Source organism: Chiloscyllium plagiosum, unplaced genomic scaffold (genome assembly GCF_037043375.1).
Source record: "Chiloscyllium plagiosum isolate Xiang-an unplaced genomic scaffold, Cpla_swu_hap1 HiC_scaffold_33, whole genome shotgun sequence".
Classification (NCBI taxonomy): domain Eukaryota; kingdom Metazoa; phylum Chordata; class Chondrichthyes; order Orectolobiformes; family Hemiscylliidae; genus Chiloscyllium; species Chiloscyllium plagiosum.
In genome coordinates, this window is record NW_028270171.1 from 20,032,990 (window position 1) to 20,052,983 (window position 19,994).

At 47.1% G+C, this 19,994-nt stretch overlaps 1 protein-coding gene, 1 non-coding gene and 1 pseudogene across 2 annotated transcripts; 2 read left to right on the forward strand and 1 right to left on the reverse strand.

Moving 5' to 3' along the window:
• Window positions 1-923: 923 nt before the first annotated feature.
• On the reverse strand, window positions 924-995 carry trnam-cau (transfer RNA methionine (anticodon CAU)). The gene has a single exon. It is a non-coding gene; the product is annotated as a tRNA-Met (tRNA).
• A 7,526-nt stretch (window positions 996-8,521) lies between these two features.
• On the forward strand, window positions 8,522-9,148 carry timm8b (translocase of inner mitochondrial membrane 8 homolog B (yeast)). The gene has a single exon (XM_043684854.2). The coding sequence runs from the start codon at window positions 8,606-8,608 to the stop codon at window positions 8,885-8,887; it is 282 nt and encodes a 93-aa protein (XP_043540789.2). The 5' UTR covers window positions 8,522-8,605; the 3' UTR covers window positions 8,888-9,148.
• Window positions 9,149-11,901: 2,753 nt separating this feature from the next.
• LOC148141243 (uncharacterized) lies at window positions 11,902-15,050 on the forward strand (annotated as a pseudogene).
• The last annotated feature ends 4,944 nt before the right edge of the window (window positions 15,051-19,994 follow it).

A 19,994-nucleotide genomic window follows, 5' to 3' on the forward strand; every position in this document is an offset into this window, starting at 1 on the left:
CGGCACCAGCACAAAAATAATGCGTCAGTTCCCTGTGTGCTCAGTGCTGCTGTCAGTACACAGAACGGGATCTAAGAGACAAAGGTTCGAGCCTCTGAGAATGCAATCGCCAGCTCCCTGTTTTGTTTTATTGGTTTGGTTTATGGTTCGGGTTTAACTATCGAAATGATAATTGCTTTATTTTCTCACATTAGCAAATAAGTGAGTGGATGATGTGGCTTGTTTTCCCGCAGCTCTTCAGCTGTACACCATCTAAGCCCAGGGATTGCATTTCTAGGCTCCGTTTTGTGAAAAGTGAGCAGCATTTGTCATGAATAAAAACCGACAGAACTGCGGATGCAGTAAATCAGAACTGAGGAAGCTGAGCTTTTCCAGCAATTTCAGTCTCAGCGCTTGTTCTGGTGTGACTGTGGGGAAGGTGGCCCTCTGGAAGTGACCGTGCAGGACAGGGTTGATAGGAAGGAGAGGGGGGGGGGGGGGGGGGGAGTAGTTACAGCAATTAGGGATAATCTCTGTTAGTGGAGGTTGCTGGAAAAAAAACCCACATTATTGTGGTGCAGATTGGAGACTTGATGGGAAGCGATTTCAGTCTCAGCGTTTGTTCTGGTGTTTAAGGTGACCGTGCAGTAGAGGGTCAAGAGAAAGTTGTGTGATTTTTAACTTTGTCCACCCCAGTCCAACACCTGCACCTCCTCATCATTAACAGAAAGGAGTATGTGTGTGTGTGTTTGGGGTGGGGTGGGGTGTGTATGGGGTGGGGTGTGTATGGGGTGGGGTGTGTATGGGGTGGGGATGCAGAAATTGCGGCTACTCTGTGCTAATGGTGGTCGCTGAAAAAAAAAATGGTTGTGGTGCAGGTTGAAGCTTTGATGCAAAGCATGAAGTGAATGTGTGAGTAAGAAGGAATGTTTCCATAAAGTAAATAGCAGAGGATGGTTTCGATCCATCGACCTCTGGGTTATGGGCCCAGCACGCTTCCGCTGCGCCACTCTGCTCCGCTGGCTGTGCTTTGCATCCAGCCTCTTACTGAGACAAATAACCACTTAAACTTGTAGTGATAGCTCAGGATTGTAATCATGTACAATTCCGGATGCATGTGTCGGGAGTTGTGTGTGGGCGAGGTTTAAAGAGATTCTCTGTTATTCTGCGGAGATTTGTTTTTGCTGGGTTAATATTTTCTTCCGGATGTTCAAGTGCTCCCGCAACTGGGTAATCGGGCAAACATCTTTCACGTTGCACTAAGGTGTTACTTGGTCCCTTGTGTAACAAAGCAACTGTTGCCAATTTAACAATCACACGACACCAGGTTATAGTCCAACAGGTTTAATTGGAAGCACTAGCTATCGGAGCGACGCTCCTTCATCAGGTGATAGTGGAGAACTCAATCCTAACACACAGAATTTATAGCAAACATTTACAGTGTGATGTAACTGAAATTATACATTGAAGAATTGATTGTCTGTTAAGCCTTTCATCTGTTAGAATGCAGTGATAGTTTCACTTCTTTCATGTGTAAATCACAAAACCTTTTTTTAAAAAAGTTGCATTCTCGGGTTAACTGTTAACAATGGTGATAGCTAGACAATATGTTGAAGGTGTTGGCCCCCTGTGTTCATTCCTGATGAAGGGCTTTTACCCGAAAGGTCGATTTCGCTGCTCCTTGGATGCTGCATGAATTGCTGTGCTCTTCCAGCACCACTAATCCACCCCTGTGTTCTCTGTCTATGCCATGTTGTTTAGATTGATTGTAATCTAAAAAGTGAGATAACGGAGTTTTACATGAATTCATGCAGTTTTTGAGCAAAGTACAATGTAACTCTGCAAGTACAAATTCACCCCACAAAATATGTGTGTGCATGTGGGTCTTTGTTTGTCTGTCTGTGTGTGTGTCTGTCTGTCTGGGTTGGGGGTTGTCAGTGATAGAAAGTGTGTGTATGTGTAATGAGTTGAAAAATGTGTTGCTGGAAAAGCGCAGCAGGTCAGGCAGCATCCAAGGAACAGGAGAATCGACGTTTCGGGCATAAGCCCTTCTTCAGTGAGTGCAGAGTGTCTTAAGTCTGTGAGGGGATGCATGTGTGAGTGTGGAAGTGTGTGTGTCTGTAAGGGTGTGTGTGGGTGTCTGTGTATGTGTGTGTCCATGTGTATGTGTGTATAGGAGTGCCTGTGTGTGTGTGTAGGAGTATCTGTGTGTGTGTGTGTGTATAGTGCAATGGTGATTACCTGTAGTGTGATATCAACCCAAGGTCCCAGTTGAGGCCCTCCCTATGGGTACTGAACTTAGCTATCAGCCTCTGCTCGGCCACTTTTCTCTGCTGCCTGTCCCGAAGTCCATCTTGGAGGATGGTCACCCGAAGGTCCGAGGTCGAATGTCTCAGACCACTGAAGTGTTCCCCAACTGGGAGGGAACACTCCTGTCTGTTGATTGTTATGCGGTGCCCATTCATCCGTTGTCGTAGCCTTTGCTCGGTTTCCCCAATGTACCATGCCTCTGGGCATCCTTGCCTGCAATGTATAAGATAGACAATGTTGGCTAAGTCACATGAGTACCTGCCATGTACAAGGTGGGAGATAGTCGAGAGTAGTCCATGGTGAGTTTGATGGTGGGATGAAACTTCAGGATTCGAAAGGGCTCATGCCCGAAACATCGATTCTCCTGCTCCTTGGATGCTGCCTGACCTGCTGCGCTTTTCCAGCAACACATTTTCAGCCCGTTTCCTACAATGGTACAGACTGTTCTACGCCTGATCCAGTTTGTCCCACTCCCTCCCTTTCTGCTGGGTTTGGGCAGGTAAACATTGTCTGCTTTACTCTGCCAGTAATCTGGCTGTAGGCACGGTAAAGTAATTCCAATTCTTTATTCAGAACTGCACACATTACTGCAGTCCTGGTCAGTCTTCGACTGCAGCCCTTCTTCACCTGTTAATCCAGAGACCCATCTAATGTTCCGGGGACCCAGGTTCAACACCACCATAGCAGATATATAATAAATACCTGGAATTAAGAATCTCATGAAACCATTGTCGGAAAAACCCATCCTTTAGGGAATGAAGCTACCATCCTTACCTGGTCTGGCCTACATGTGACTCCAGACCTACAGCAAAGTGGTTAACTCTCAACTGCCCTCTGGGCAATTAGGGACGTGTAATAAATGCCGGCCTAGCCAGTGACCCCCTCATCCTGTTAAAGAATAAAGGAATGAGGGTGATGATACCTTTCCTCATGGATTTGCACATGGTACCTGCCAGAAGCATACTGTCATACACCTCCAGTAGGTTTATCAAACCCTGGTAAGGCATCGCTTCTATAGGTTGGAGTATAAGAGTCTGTAAGTCTTACTACAAATGTACCAGGTGCTAGTGAGACCACATCTGGAGTTCTGTGATCAGTTGTGGTCTCCTTACTTAAGAAAAGATAATATTGCTTTGAAGGCATTTCACAGAAGGTTCACTAGGATGATGCTTGCTGTGGAGGGAATATCTTATGAGCAAAGTTTATGCAGGTTGGGACTGATGGGGATTTATGAGAATGAGAGGTGATCTTATTGAGACAGAGAGGATTCTTAAGGGACTTGACAGGGTATATGCTGAGAGGATATATCCCCTTCAAAGTTTGAGAGAAGATTTGTAGCACGGGTGCTCGTTGTTGTGGTTCTGTTCGCCGAGCTGGGAATTTGTGTTGCAGACGTTTCGTCCCCTGTCTGGGTGACATCCTCAGTGCTTGGGAGCCTCCTGTGAAGCACTTCCGAGATGTTTCCTCCGGCATTTATAGTGATTTGTACCTGCCGCTTCCGGTTGTCAGTTCCAGCTGTCCGCTGCAGTGGTCGGTATATTGGGTCCAGGTCGAAGTGCTTATTGATTGAATCTGTGGATGAGTGCCATGCATCTAGGAATTCCCTGGCTGTTCTCTGGCTTGTCCTATAATAGTAGTGTTGTCCCAGTCGAACTCATGTTGCCTGTCATCTGCGTGTGTGGCTACTAAGGATAGCTGGTTGTGTCATTTCGTGGCTAGTTGATGTTCATGGATACGGATCGTTAGCTGTCTTCCTGTTTGTCCTAGGTAGTGTTTTGTGCAGTCCTTGCATGGGATTTTTACAACACTACTATGTTGCAACTGTACCAGTCTCCACCACTTCCTCTGGCAGCTCATTCCATACATGCACCACCTTCTGCGTGAAAAGGCTGCCCCTCAAGTCCCTTTTACATCTTTCCCCTCGCACCCAAAACCTCTAGTTCTGGACCCCCCCAACTCCAGGAAAAAGGCCTTGTCTATTTATCCGATCCATGCCCCTCATGATTTTATAAACCTCTATAAGGTCACCCCTCAGCCTCCGAAGCTCCAGGGCAAACAGCCCCAGCCTATTCAGCCTCTCCCTGTAGCTCAAATCCTCCAACCCTGACAACATCCTTGTAAATCTTTTCTGAACACTTTCAAATTTCACAACATCCTTCCAATAAGAAGGAGATCAGAATCACATGTAATATTCCAAAAGTGGCCTAACCAATGTCCTGTACAGCTGCAACATGTCCTCCCAACTCCTATACTCAATACTCTGACCAATAAAGAAAAGCATACCAAACACCTTCTTCACTATCCTATCTACCTGCAACTCTACTTTCAAGGAACTATGAACCTGCACCCCAAGGTCTGTTTGTTCAGCAACACTCCCTAGAATGTTACATTAAGTATATAAGTCCTGCCCTGATTTGCTTTTCAAAAATGCAGCACCTCGCATTTATCTAAATTAAACTCCATCTGCCACTCCTCAGCCCATTGGCCTATCTGATCGAGATTCTATTCTACTGTGAGGTAACCTTCTTTGCTGTCCACTACACCTCCAATTTTGGTGTCATCTGCAAACTTACTAACTATGTCTCCTATGTTCACATCCAAATCATTTATATAAATGATGAAAAGTAGTGGATCCAGCACCGATCCTTGTGGCACTCCACTGGTCACAGGTCTCCAGACTGAAAAACAACCCTCCACCAACACCCTCTGCCTTCTACCTTTGAGCCAGTTCTGTATCCAAATGGTGAGTTCTCCCTGTATTCTGTGAGATCTAACCTTGCTAACCAGTCTCCCATGGGGACCCTTGTCGAACGCCTTACTGACCTCAGCTGGTTTTTGTAGAATTTTTAATGAATTCCAGGCTTTAGCTGCAAGATCCTATTGTTTTTCATTAACTCATCTTCTCCCATCTTCTCACCTTGTCACTTCTTTATTTTTGTGAATGTTCTTCATTTCTTCAATGACTCTTATCATGTGCTGACGTAAAATTTATTTCTGTGCTCTGCGGTCTGTTCCCCAGGACGCACACTGAGACAAACATCGACTGCGCCTGGAGGACAATCAACTGGATGAAAGACGCTCTTTGGTCTGCCCGAAACTTGTTGGTCTTCCAGAGCAAGGATTTGACCTCAACCGTATATTGCAGGACTGGCACAGTCCAAGGTCTAGGACTAGGTGCTGAGGGATGCTCTAAAGCTTGGGGCAACTGTTGCAAAAGCGCAGTGGGGAAAGACCACTGTCTTTCTGCTGAAGTTAAATAGGGGTCCATTCAGTTATTGAACTCTCCTGGTGCCTCAAATGCATGTAAATATAGTCCAGTTCAAGAAAAATGTTTGTTTTCTTGATGTCCGACTGTACAAAACCAAACGGCATTTGTGACTACGTATATGTAAGGCAATGTTTTAAGAATAAAGTATATTTTTGAAATTAAAAAAAATCCATTCCAGTGATCTCCCTGCACTTTTACAGCACAGAAACATGATGTTTTGCTATGAAATTACCATTAACCAAGGCAATGAGGCAGAGTAACAGAAATGAACAGAGAGGCCTGTGGGTCATTTACAGATGCTGTCAGACCTGTTTGGTTTCTCCAGTATTCTCTGGGTTAGTTTCACATTTCCATCATCTGCAGTTGTTTGCTTGTCTTCGAGAACAAGAGGAAGCCGTTCTGGCTTTGATTCCCATGAAAAGCATTCCTCGAGCGATTTTAATAGTGGCAGCACCAAAAATAGATTTATCAGACAGGAATCCCTACAGGGTGGAAACAGGTCATTAGACCCAACAAACCCACACCGACCCTCCAAAGAGTAACCCACCCAGACCCATTCTCCACCACTCGACATTTGCCCCTACCCTACACAGCCCTGAACACTATGGACAATTTAGCATGACCAATTCACATAACCTGCACATCTTTGGATTGGAGGAAACCCACACAGACACGGGGAGAATGTGCGAACTCCACGCAGACAGTCACCCGAGGCCGGAATCAAACCCGTGTCCCTGCACTGAGGCAGCAGGGCTAACCACTGAGCCACCATGCTGCCCATGAAAATTAAGCAGTCTTGACCAATAAATGTGCTACCCACAACATTCTCAGCATTGCGAATGCTCCGCTGGGAGGCCATCTGCAGTGCCAGCTCCAAAAAGCAGTTAGCCAGTAGCTGCAGTTGAACGCACCCCTTGCACATTTTTTTTATTTCAAAAATATACTTTATTCATAAAATACTTTGATGATCTGTATAACTGGACATGCCATACATACGTAAACATTCCATTTGTTTGCATACCGAAAACAGAGTAATCATTCCTATTTACAGGTCTGTACGATTACATTTTTAGCTGAGGCGTCAGCAGAGCCCAAATGACTGCATGGGCCCCCTGTTCTTCGTTAGGCAGGCAGAATTTACACAGTGGTCTTTCCCCACCGCGCCTTGGCGGCAGCTGCCCCAAGCTTCAGCGCGTCCCTCAACACGTAGTCCTGGACATTGGATTGTGCCAGTCTGCAACACTCAGTCGGGGTCAACTCCTTCAGCTGGAAGATCAGCAGGTTTCGGACCACCCAGAGAGCGTCCTTCACCGAGTTGATGATCCTCCAGGCACAGTTGATGTTCGTCTCGGTGTGCGTCCCGGGGAACAGACCGTAGAGCACGGAGTCCCGCGTCACGGCGCTGCTCGGGACGAACCTCGACAAACACCACTGCATTCCTCTACAGACTTCCTCTACATAGGCACATTCCAGAAGGAGGTGTGTGACAGTCTCGTCCCCCCCGCAGCCGCTTCGAGGGCAGCGTGCGGTGTGGCTGAGAGCCCGGGCGTGCATAAAGGATCTCACAGGCAGAGCCCTTCTCACCACCAGCCAAGCCATGTCTTGGTGCTTGTTGGAAAGTTCAGGCAATGAGGCATTCTACCAAATGGCTTTGACAGTCCGCTCAGGGAACCGCTCGATAGGATCCGCCCTCTCCTTTTCCCGAAGGGTCTCGAGGACACTACGTGCTGACCACTTCCTGATGGACTTGTGGTCAAAGATGTTTTTCTTTATAAACTTCTCCACGAAGGACAGGTGGTACGGAACGGTCCAACTACTTGGAGCGTTCCGTGGCAGGCCAGGCCCATCCTTCGCAACACCGGGGACAGGTAGAACCTCAATACGTACTGACACTTCATGTTTGTGTACTGGGGAATCCATGCACAGCTTGGGTGGCACAGTGGCTCAGTGGTTAGCACTGCTGCCTCACAGCGCCAGGGACCTGGATTCAATTCCTGTCTCAGGCAACTGTCTATGTGGAGTTTGCACATTCTCCCCGTGTCTGCGTGGGTTTCCTCCTGGTTCTCCGATTTCCTCCCACAGTCCAAAGATGTGCAGGTCAGGTGAATTGGTCATGCTAGATTGCCCGAAACGTCGATTCTCCTGTTCCTTTGATGCTGCCTGACCTGCTGCGCTTTTCCAGCAATACATTTTTAAGCTCTGATCTCCAGCATCTTCAGTCCTCACTTTCACCATGCTAAATTGCATGTATTGTTAGGTGTATTAGTCAGGGGTAAATGTTGGGGAATGCGTCTGGGTGGGTTGCTCTTCGGAGGGTCGGTGTGGACTTGTTGGGCCGAAGGGCCTGTTTCCACACTGTAGGGAATCTAATCTAATCTAAGCTTGATGCAGCCACACACAAAGGTGGCCGTCAGGATGAGGGTAGCATTGTGTGCGTTATTTTCCCCTATTTCTAGATGTTTATACATTGCGTCTCTTTGAATATTGTCCATCTTTGACCAGAAATTTCTGAAAAAGGTCTGCAAGTCTGGCAGCATCTGTGAAGAGAGAAACCGAGTTAACATTTCAGGTCGAGTGACCCTTCCTCAGAACTGTGGTGAAGCAGGGTCACTTTCCACAGAACTGTTCTGAAGCAGGGTCACTCGACCTGAAATGTTAACTCGGATTCTCTCTCCACAGACCTGCTGAACTTTTCCATCAATTTCTGTTTTTGGGTCCCTTTGGCATCCTAGTAGCCAATCAACATCCTCCAGACAGGGATCTGATGGTGCGAGATGAACGGATACAACGCTCTGGCTGATTGGGTGGATTGTGGCATATGTAAATCAGCAAAAGCGGACGGGAAAGAAGAGGCAGATTCTGTACCTAATTTATTATCGAGGTACAAACCCCACGCAAGTTAGCGTTGTAATTTTATTAAGCCAAGTTATAATTAGCAGTTTAAAATGAATAGTTAAATCCAGTCACCTTGACATAAAGGGAAAACGAGAGCTAGACCTGAACGTGAGTAGCGATCATTTCCGTTCGGTGAGGCGGCTGGAGTCGGTGATGGATGACTTTAGCTCCTCCATGGATCTGGGTTCGTCAGCCGGAGGCTCGGACCAGGCGGAGCTGTCGCGGCTGATTGCGGTGGAGCAGCAGAAAGCTCAGTTCCAGCTCAAGGTGCACAACTTCACCGACGTGTGCTGGGAGAAGTGCGTGGAGAAGCCGAGCTCCCGGCTCGACTCGCGGACCGAGGCCTGCGTGGTGAGCTGCGTGGACCGCTTTGTGGACACCACCTTGGCCATCACCAATCGCTTTGCCCAGATGGTGCAGAAAGGGGGCCACTGAGTCAACATTACAGTGAAGGTGACTGGCAGACCTCCCGTGGAGCGAAGGAAGAAGGGTGTGTCTTGTACGTGTTCTGGAACCAAACCATTGCATTGTCTTTTGTACTTGTACATGCTTTGAGCACATTTCAGTGTGAATGCCCTTGCTGCAAGGTCATTTCAGCAACTTCCTCTGCCACTGTGTGTGCGTGTGTGTTTTGGCTGCACACCGATCCTGTGTAAATTCAGAAAAATGCCATTAAAGTCTTTTACTTCATTGCTACCTGGGCGTCCTCTTTCTCAATTGGACCTGAAGAGAGAGAAACAAAGATTACAACCACAGAAGAGGGCGTGTGAGGGACTGGGAGAGTTGCTGCAGAGAGCTGCAGGGCCTTGCTAGGCAGAATGGCCTGGCTGGAGTGTTTTTAACTCGTGTATGGATATTTTCTAATCAACCTGTTTAGGGATATTATTAGGCACCTCTGTGGGATTTTCAACACAGGTCTTCCAGTCAAGAGATAGAGAGGCTGTATCACTGTACCACAAGAGCCCCTGCTTCTGGGCAGTAAATGTTCATTGATTCCTCCCAGACGCTAATCTATTTCCCTTTTGATCGAAATTCTAATTGCCGAGGGATATAGATGTCGGGTGACCAGAACTGCGTGCCGTACTCCAAATATGGCCTTGCCAACATCTTGTGAAAGACGTCCCAATTCCTCTACACAGTGCTGTGACTGATGGAAAAAGCAAGTATGCTGAAAAACTCCCCCTTCAAGGAGAGTCGTAAAGTTGCACATCACAGAAACAGACCCTTTGGTCCAACTTGTACATGCTGTCCACGTTTCCTAAGCTAAACTAGTTCTACATTCCTCTCGACGTTTCCTATCTATGTACTTATCCAAATGTCTTTTAAATGTTGCAACTGTACCTGCATCTACCGCTTTCTCTGACAGTTCATTCCACATAGGAACCACCCTCTTCATGAAAACGTTGCGCCCTTTTAAACTTTAAATAAAAATCGAAAGAACTGCAGGTGCTGTAAATCAAAAACAACGGCAGAGGTTGCTGGAAAAGCTCTGGCAGCATCTATGAAGAGAAATCAGAGTTAATGTTTCAGGTCCAGTGGAGGGTCTGAGGAAAGGTCACTGGATCTGAAATGTTAACTGATTTCTCTCCTCGGGTGCAGCCAGACCTGCTGAGCTTTTCCAGCAAGGTCTGTCTTTGTTCCCTTTTAAATCTTTCTCCTCTCGCCTTAAAAATGTACCCTCTCGTTTTGAACTCACCCACCCTGGGGAAAAGACCTTTGCTATTCACCTTATCTCATGGCCCTCATTATTTTATAAACCCCCATAAGGTCACCCCTCAACCTCCCATGTTCATGTGAACAAAGTCCTAACTCAAACCCTCCAGTCCTAGCAACATACTGGTAAATCTTTTCTGAGTCCTCTAATAATATCATTCTTATAACAGGATGTACACAGTTCTCCAAAGGTGGCCTCACCAACTTCCTGTACACTTCAACATGACATCTTGACTCCTATACTTAATGGTCTGAGCAATGAAGGAAAATGTGCTAAACACCTTCTTAACTACCCTGTCTACCTGAGAACTATGTACCTGAACTCCTAGGTTGCTCTGTTCAGCAATACAACCTACTGTACAAGTTATATCCCTGATGAAGGGCTTATGCTGAAAACATTGACTCTCCTGCTCCTCTGATGCTGCCTGACTTGCTGTGCTCTTCCAGCGCCACAATTCTTGACATGTACAAATCCTGCCTTGTTTGTTTTACCAAAACGCAATACCTTTTACGTCAATTATTTTTTCGGTATCTTTTATAATGAAGATAACAAAAGGTGTTCATTTTGTTTACCATTTCCTATTAGTCGCTCACCGGCTACTCACTTCACTACTTTTATGGGGAAAAGGCAGATTAAGCAGATTTGAGGATTATCAGAATAAAACAAAGGACTGTGGATGCTGGAAATCTGAAACATAAAACAGAAATTGCTGGAGAAAAGCAGTAGATCTGGCAGCATTTGTGGAGAGAAAACAGAGTTAATGTTTCAAATGCAGTGTCCCTTCAGGATTATCAGATCAGCTACAATCTCATTGAATGGTGGAGTAGACGGAATTGTCCACTGCTGCTCCTATGTCTTATTGCAAGAAGGACAGAGTGGAGAAGTCCTGTGACAACTGAGGGCTTTGGTGAGACTCCATTTGCAGGACTGTGTTATAATTTTGGTCCGCCTGCTGAGAGGGCCGTTCCTGATGAATGGTTTTTGCCCGAAATGTCGATTTTTCCTGCTCCTGTCTGACATGCTGTGCTTTTCCAGCACCACTCTAATCTGGACTCACATCCTTGCATTGCAGGCCACTCAGTTAAAGGTTGATTCCTGCGATGGAGTGTTGTCAGACGAACATACAAATTGGGAGAGGATGTAGGCCATTTGGCCCCTCATTCAGTGAGATCGTGGCAGATCTGTTTGTGTTTCAAATTTCACATTCCCACCCCTAACCTTTGATTTCCCCTGTCCAACAAGAACCTACCTCTGCCTTAAAATGTTAATTGATTCACTTCTGCCGAGGAAGTCCCAACGTAAACAGCCCTCTTGGGAGTCCCCCATCTCTCTCCAATAAGTGCAACCCTCAAATTTATTTTTTATGTTTCAACAATAGACTTTATTCCTAAAAATCTTTTTATATACCTACATAGTCATTACAGCAGTTTGATTCTGTGCAATCGTTACATATGGAGAACAAACCAAAGGCATTTCTTGCTTGTACAAGATTATTTTTACATACAAGGCGAAAGTGAGGACTGGAGATGCTGGAGATTAGAGTCAAGATTAGAGTGTGGTGCTGAAAAAGCACAGCAGGTCAGGCAGCATCTGAGGAGCAGGAAAATCAACGTTTCAGGCAAAGGCCCTTCATCCAGAATAGAGGCAGGGAGCCTCCGGGGTGGAGAGATAAATGGGAGGGGGGGGTGGGGTTGGAGCCTAGGGTACAATAAGGTGGATGGAGGTGGGGATGAATGTGATAGGTCGGAGAGGAGGGTGGATCCGGATAGGTGGGAAGGAAGATTGACAGGTGGGACAGGTCATGAGGATGGTGCTGAGCTGGAAGGTTGGAACTGGGGCAAGGTGGGGAGGGGAAATGAGGAAACTGGTGAAGTCAAATGTATTTTTACATACATTTGAGACACTGTGAGGGTCCGATACCTGAAGGGACCCTGATTGTCCTTTGAACAAAAGGCCGTACACAATGGTCTTTTCCCCACTACACCTTGGCGGCTTCTGTACTGCTTCTCTCAGCACATTGTCTGATACCTTGGAATGTGCCAGTCTGCAATAGTTAGTTGAGGTCAACTCTTGCTCTGAAAGATCAGCAAGTTTCAGACAGTCCAAAGAGCGTCTTTCACTGACTGGATGGTTCCCCCAGGCAGAGTCAATGTTTGTCTCGGTTGTGCGTCTTGGGGAACAGGCCGTTGAGCACAGAGCCCTGCGTCATGGAGCTGCTCAGGACGAGCATTGACAAAAATCACTGCAGCTTTCTACCGACTTGCTTTGCAAGGGCTCATTCCAGCAGATGTGTGACAGTCTCTAAACCCCCACAGCTGCTTCAAAGGCAGTGTGCAGTGGTGGAGAGAGTCTGGGCAGACATAAAGGATCTGACAGGTAGTGCCTTTCTGATCACCAGCCAAGCTTAGAGTCATAGAGATCACAGCATAGGAAACAGACCTTTCGGTCCAACTCATTCATACCAACCTGATAGCCTGAATTAATCAAGGCCCATTTGCCAGCATTTGGTCCATATCCCTCTCATCCCGTCATATTCATATACTCATGCAAATGCCTTGTAAATGTTGTAATTGTACTAGCCTCCAAAACGTCCTCTGGCAGCTCATTGCATACACACACAACCCTCTGTATGAAAAAGTTGCCCGTTAGGTCCCTTTTAAATCTTTCCCCTCTCACTCTAACCCTACGCCCTCTGGTTTTGGACTCCCCCAACCCCAGGGAAAAGACCTTGTCCATTTACCCTATCCATGCCCCTCAATATTTTATAAACCTCTATAAGGTCACCCCTCAGCCTCCAATGCTCCAGGGAAAACAGCCCCAGCCTATTTAGCCTCTCCCTGTAGCCTAAAACTCCCTATCCTGTCAACATCCTTGTAAATATTTTCTGAATCCTTTCATGTTTCACAACATCTTTTCTGGAGGAGGGAAACCAGCATTGCACACAATATTCCAAAAGTGGCCTAACCAATGTCTTGTACAGCTGCAACATGACCTCCCTTTGTTGGAGAGTTCTGGCCATTCTTTAACCTATTACATAAAAGCTGCTGTTTGACTGGGTGTAGTTTTAGTTGCATTTCTGAAACAGGAGGCAGCTGAGTCACTCTCAGGTGAAGTTGGTTAACTGAACAACTCATTTGATCCAGTTCAGAAGCAGTGCATATGCCTGAAGTGTCGACTCTCCTGCTCCTTGGATGCTGCCTGACCTGCTGTGCTTTTCCACCGCCACACTTCCCAACTCTGATTCTCCAACATCTGCAGTCCTCACTTTCTCCTAAATGAGAGTGCTGTGGAGCTGGGTTAAAACAGGGAGTTTGTGAAGCTGAAAGACAGTGAGGTGCTCCATCTCAGTCCAGGCAGTTCAGAAAGTGACACTGTCCCAAGGAACACAGCCAATTGCAGATCCCTGCAGAGTCTCTTCTTACAGTTTTTAAAGCATAGTTAATTACTTAAATAAGAGTGGGGACTTTTGATTATAATAGTGGTTGAAACAAAATAAAAGCTCCCTAACTTAATTAGATTCTCTTAAAGTGAGTAACTAACTTCATCTAGAGAGATGTTGTGACAGGAGACCTCAGAGCTGGAATGTGTTTCTCTTGTACAATCTGGGGAATAAGGGACGCTGGTGACTACATGTGCAAGGTACATGCACCTGGTCATCAGGTGTGAGGCACTGTCATTGCTGTTATATGTGGCACAGGTCTGGCCTATTCCCAGAACCTGTGCCGCTGCAGTCACCCGGGCCATCTTCCAGTTTATGTGGAGGTCAAAGATGGACCGGGTCTGAAGGGACTCACTGTATAAAGATCTGGGCAGTGGGGGAAAAGATACACCCAATGCCACCCTCACCCTGATGGCCACCTTTGTGTGTGGCTGCATCAAGCTGTGCGTGGATCCCCGGTACGCAAACACCAAGTGTCACTACGTACTGAGGTTCTACCTGTCCCCGGTGTTGCAAAGGATGGGCCTGGCCTCGCTGACGCGGAACGCTCCTAGTAGTTGGATCATTCCTTGTCACCTGTCTCTCATGGAGAAATTTGTGAAGAGAAACATCTTTGGCCACATGTCCATCAGGAAGTGGTCAGCATGTACTGTCCTTTAGACCCTTCGGGAAAAGGAGAGGGCGGATCCTTTTGGGCAATTCCCTGGGCAGACTGTCAAAGTCATTTGGCAGAATGTCTCATCGCCAGATCTTTCCAACAAGCACCAAGACATGGCTTGGCTGGTGGTGAGAAGGGCTTTGCCTGTGAGATCTTTTATGCATACCTGGACTCTCTGAGCCACCGCATGCCTGCCCTCAAAGTGGCTGTGGAGGGGACGAGACTGTCACACACCTCGTTCTGGAATGTGCCTATGCAAAGGAAGTCTGGAGAAGAATGCAATGGTGTTTGTTGAGGTTCGTCCCGAGCAGCTCCGTGACTTGGGACGCTGTCCTCTATTGTCTGTTCCCCGGGACGCACACCGAGACAAACATCAACTGCGCCTGCAGGACCATAAACTCAGTAAAAGACGCTCTTTAGTCTGCCTGAAACCTGTTGATCTTCCGGCTGAAGGAGTTGACCCTGACAGAGTGTTGCAGATTGGCACATTCCAAATTCCAGGACTACGTGCTGAGGGATGCACTGAAGCTTGGGGCAGCTGCTGCCAAGGGGCACGTGGGGAAACACCATGGTGTAAGGTCCTTCTGCCAAAGAATAATTGGCAGTAATTGGCAATCAGTAATTGGGCCCCGCTGACGCCACAGCTAAATGCCAAGAGGCTGGATGGTTAACAGAAAGAATTGTAAATATCAGTGACTCAATGTGTTCTTTGAATGTCAAGACAGTATACATCTGAGTGGCATCATTAACTGTACGTGTACCAACGATTTCAATGAATAAAGTATATTTTTTTAAAAATCCACAGTTCTTTCAGTTTTTATTTAGGATGCCTTGGGGAGTGGGTGGGTAGACTGGGATTTTCCAACTCAATGACTTTACCCAAAACTGTCCTCCACCCCAACATCTTCTGTTGGCAGCAAAACTTTAAACTCTGCCAATGCTACATAGTGCTGTTCGAACCCCTGCATACGTCATTTCTTATGGTTCATATGTTTACAGTACAGGAGGCCATTTGGCCCATTATGTCTATGTCTATCAATAAGGTCTGACCCCCATTTTCAAGCTCTTGGTCTGCCTGTCCCAAATGTTATCAAGTTTCTTCTCCATTGTAGGGGCTACACATATCTCAGCAAGTGGAGAATATTACATCACACTCCTGGCTTGAGCCTTGTCGATGGTGGCCAGACCTTGGGGAGTCAGAGGGTAAGTTACTTTCTGCAGGATTCTTGGCTTCTGGTCTTGTAGCCACAGTAAATATATTTCCAGTTCAGTTTCTGGTCAATAGTAAATCTCAGGATGTTGACAGTGTGGGATTCCACAATGTTAGAAACGAAAATCGCTTCTCAATAATCGCTCTAGACAAATTCAAGAAAACAAAGTTTTATTAACAAGTCAAGTCTGCAGAGTTGGGCACCCTTGAAGAAAAGGCGCGGTGAGGCTTACAAAGTCTCCCATTATATATAGTACAAGTCCCTCCTCTCCTTGGCTCTAACAAGCCATGAGGTTCACATTCTTAAAAACATCATTATTCTTATCACAAAGTCTGCAACAAATGTCTCCAGAGTCTCTAAAGTTGTTGTTTTTCTCACCCTGTAGTCTTATCAGTCAAAGACTTATTCTTAGCAGATGTCTCTCGAGTCGTTTCCCTATCCTGGAGTCTTATCAGTCAAGGACTCATCCTTCCCTGCCTGTGTTAATGGTTTCATCAATCAAGGGCCTGTTTGTTTTTACTCTGCTCACAAATTGTCAGCATTCTGCACAATTTAAACTATTCTACTTTTGAGTATATAAAGTGTAAACAAAAGTTTTGTCTTTTATTATAGATCAGTCTGTGGTCCAGGCACATCTTAAAGTTTAAACCGAAATTACCTCTCACAATTCCACCCTTTTCTTTCTTTAAGATGTGCCTGACCAAGATAAGACCCCCCTCCCTCAAGGGCCCGGGAAATCCTTGGTCTTTCGCAGCAACATCACTTTAAGTTCCCGCGTCCCATGTTGTGGAACCACCACTGCCTGGAGTCGGGAAATATTTTTCTGAATTAAAAACTGAATACAGGGAGTTAGGCAGGGTAATACGAGAAGAAGAATCATGCCACCCCCAACCACCAGCAACGCCGTGCGCCACCAGCTACCACCTAGGAGACCATCCCACCATCCGATGCCACTAAGAGGACGCCAAGATTGTACTGGCACATGGGCCAATTTCCGAATTTCATCGGAAATTTTCAAAACCGCTTTACCATTATCGTCAATTTCTAGACAGCAGTTTGTCAGGTTAAATTTCCCGCACACACCCCCCTCCGAGACCAACAGATAATCCAAGGCAAGTCAGTTTTGATATATAGCAGCCCTCATCTGATCTTGCTGCTGAGCCAACAACTCTAGGGCCAGGGCAGTCCGGTTAGTAATGACCTCTACGACTGCTTGGAGCCTGATAATTCGATTTAACATATAGATAGGAGTACGATATCCCCATGATCCGTCCTGTGCCCACGTAGCCGGCCCGTGGTATTCAATAATCCGGGCCGGTGGCCACTCATCCCCCCAATCACCGACTTGGATATCCCTTGGCGACCTACGCAGGGAGTCAAAGAGTTTAACTCCCAAATCATCGCCTTCCTCCCGGGGTAATAGGAAGAATTCAGGTCTTATTAGACCCAGGAAGCATACTCCAGCCCATCCCATGGGCAGTTTGGAATATGCCTGATTACCGCATATCCAAAATAGGCCATCTGGAGCAGGCCCTCCCTGCCTCACAACGTCGTCCCACAACTCCTTTACCCCAGGGACGCCCTCATAAGGACCAGGACCACTGCAATTCCAGTATTCGGATTGTTGACCCCGTGGCAGAGTCTGGACAGGATTATTCCAGCATTGATTCCCCTGACAACCACCGCTCCACACTCTTTTCATGCCATCGGAAGGGTCAGCACTTAGCTCGTAAGAGGAGGAATCAGAACGTAACCGAATGCAATTTTGATGATCTCGGTTTGCAATGTACCAAGCAATATTTTCAGGCCACCATACTCGCGTGGTTGCATCCAATATATTCTGACAGGGGCTAATCCCTACCTTCACGGTCCCCTTGCCTTCAATACAGAACTGGCCCTCAGGGCTGTTTGTCAGTCTCCACCCTGGCTTTTTCTGTCGTTGTCATGAGTCCAAGTGGTTTGCAGCAATTCCCCTATGTCTAAGCTTTGACCAGTCCACGGCCATTGTTCCGACATATGCGGCCCCCCACAGACCCAGCAATTGCTAACATTTAAAACAGTGGCTATTCTAGAGGTGAGATCAATAAACAGGTTTTGTGTAACATCAGGGAGTTCAATTTTTCCTTCTACCTCTGCGTATACAGATGGCACTTTAGGGAGCACGACCGTTCCCTGACGGTCTTGCTCTTTCCCCAACCCCCGATCAGTGATCTGTATCTTGGTCTCCTTGACTCTGTCAACCTGCTCCCTGAGCAACACGGAGGATAGGTCCCACCTCCCAGTTTTGCTAATACACACCCAGCGGTCATTTATAGGGCATCCATGGATTTTGCCACCGTATCCTTTATTATATACCTGATAATAGGGTCTCCCATCCTCCCAACATTCATGGCGTGCACTCACATCGTAACACCTATCGTCCACATAGGAATGGGACACAAATGATCCCGAATAGATTCGAATCCCAAGTCTTACTGTAGTTCGACATTTGTCACATCTCCCCTCACCCTCCCCCACATACAGGAGTAAACTGATCAATATCCCCACCAATACAGTCCAAGTAGAGTTCATTATTGCTGTCTTTTCAGTTTTACCGACAACGGCTTGTCCCCTTGCTCGCATGTCCAGGTGCTTTCTTCTTCAGGCGGAACAGGCCCCTTTATCCTTGAAGCGTGGACCCACCCTTTTTCTTTCGTCCGAACAGCTGCTTCAGTTGTTAACAGAACCAGGAACGGTCCTTCCCACCGCGGCTGGAGCTTTTCGGCCTTCCAGGTCTTAACAAGTATCCAATCTCCGGGCTCCACCTTATGCAGGAGGAAGTCAAGCGGCGGAGTCTGAGCCAGGAGACCTTTCCTCCGGAGTTCTGCAAAAGAACGGGATAAGGCCAGTAAATAGGTTCGGATAAATACATCCCCCCCTTGTAGAGTGGGACATCCATCAACCTTACTCCAATACGGTAATCCGAACAGCATTTCATAGGGGGAAACCCCGACATCTCGGCGAGGTGCCGTACGTATCCTCATTAGGGCAATGGGCAGGCACTTTGGCCAGGGTAACTTAGTTTCTAACATCAGCTTAGTCAATTGGGTCTTGAGCGTGCCATTCATTCTCTCAACTCGACCCGAACTCTGAGGATGCCAGGGTGCGTGAAATTTCCATTGGATACCCAGGGCAGTACAGATCAAATGGTGTAGCTTAGAAATAAAATGCGTCCCGCAGTCGGAGTCGATAGATTCCATTATGCCATATCTCGGGATTATGTTCTCTAACAACAGTCGGGCCACGGTTGGTGCATCGTCTTTGGCAGTTGGGAAAGCCTCTACCCAGTGAGTGAAATGGTCTACTATTACTAGCAGATATTTCCATCTCTGTACTGGGGGTAATTCTGTAAAGTTGACTTGGATCCTCTGAAATGGCCTAATCGCTAGGGGCTGACCACCAGCTGGCATAGAACGCATGGCTTTCTGATTAATACGTCGGCAAGTGGGGCATCCGACTACCTCTTGTTGGGCTAATGTGTATATCCCCCTGCATACATAGTCTCTCAGGATTGTATCACACATGGCTTGCACCCCCCAGTGGGTCTGATGGTGTAATCGGTGCAGAATACCTCGGGTGATCTGTTTGTTCAGTACTTGTCTCCCATCAGGAACCGTCCACTTCCCATTAGTATCTAGCCGGGCACCCAATTGATCCATTTTATCAATCTCCCCCTGGGTGAAGACGGGTTGTTTAGCGAGCCCTTCCCTCAACGGTATTAACGTTAACAATTGGACGGATTTTTCGACCGCTGCCCGCTTGGCTTCCTCGTCTGCCAGCCGCTTTCCCACCGCTTCCGGTGTCGACCCCTTCTGGTGACCGGGTACATGGACTACTGCAAGTTCCGTAGGTAACGCCAGGGCTTCCAACGTTAGGCTGATCATTTGTTCGTGAGCTAATTCTTTTCCCCAGGAAGTTATCAATCCTCGCTCTTTCCAGATTTTCCCGAAAGTATGAACGACTCCGTATGCATACTTTGAGTCAGTATATATGGTTCCCACTTTCCCTTCCAACAACTTCAGGGCCCTCTGGAGGGCGTACAACTCACAGGATTGGGCTGACCACTTCCCGGGCAGTCGTCCGGACTCAATCGCCCGTTTCATTGCACCATCTATGACAGCATAGCCACTGTATCGTACTCCACTGATGCACCGGGAGGACCCGTCGATATACAGTTCCTGTCCCTCACCCAGCGGGGCTTCTTGCAGGTCCTCTCGGCTCTTGGTCTGCAAGTCCACAAATTCCACACAATCATGCTCCTGTTCCCTGTCTGCAGGACGTCCGTACAGAAACTGGGCTGGGTTGCAACTGAGATCTTTTGCAAAATTGAGATCGTTCCCGGTCATCAAAATCGTCTCATACTTCAGGATGCGAGAGTCTGTTAACCAGCGGTGAGCCTTTTGAGCCAGTATGGTACTAACCGAATGTGGGGAGTATACTGTGATCCTTCCTCCAAAGGTAAGTTTTCGGGCCTCTTCTAC

Bases quoted from the DNA above. Each gene is read 5' to 3' on its own strand.
- timm8b (XM_043684854.2), top strand. From the start codon at position 8,606: ATGGATGACTTTAGCTCCTCCATGGATCTGGGTTCGTCAGCCGGAGGC.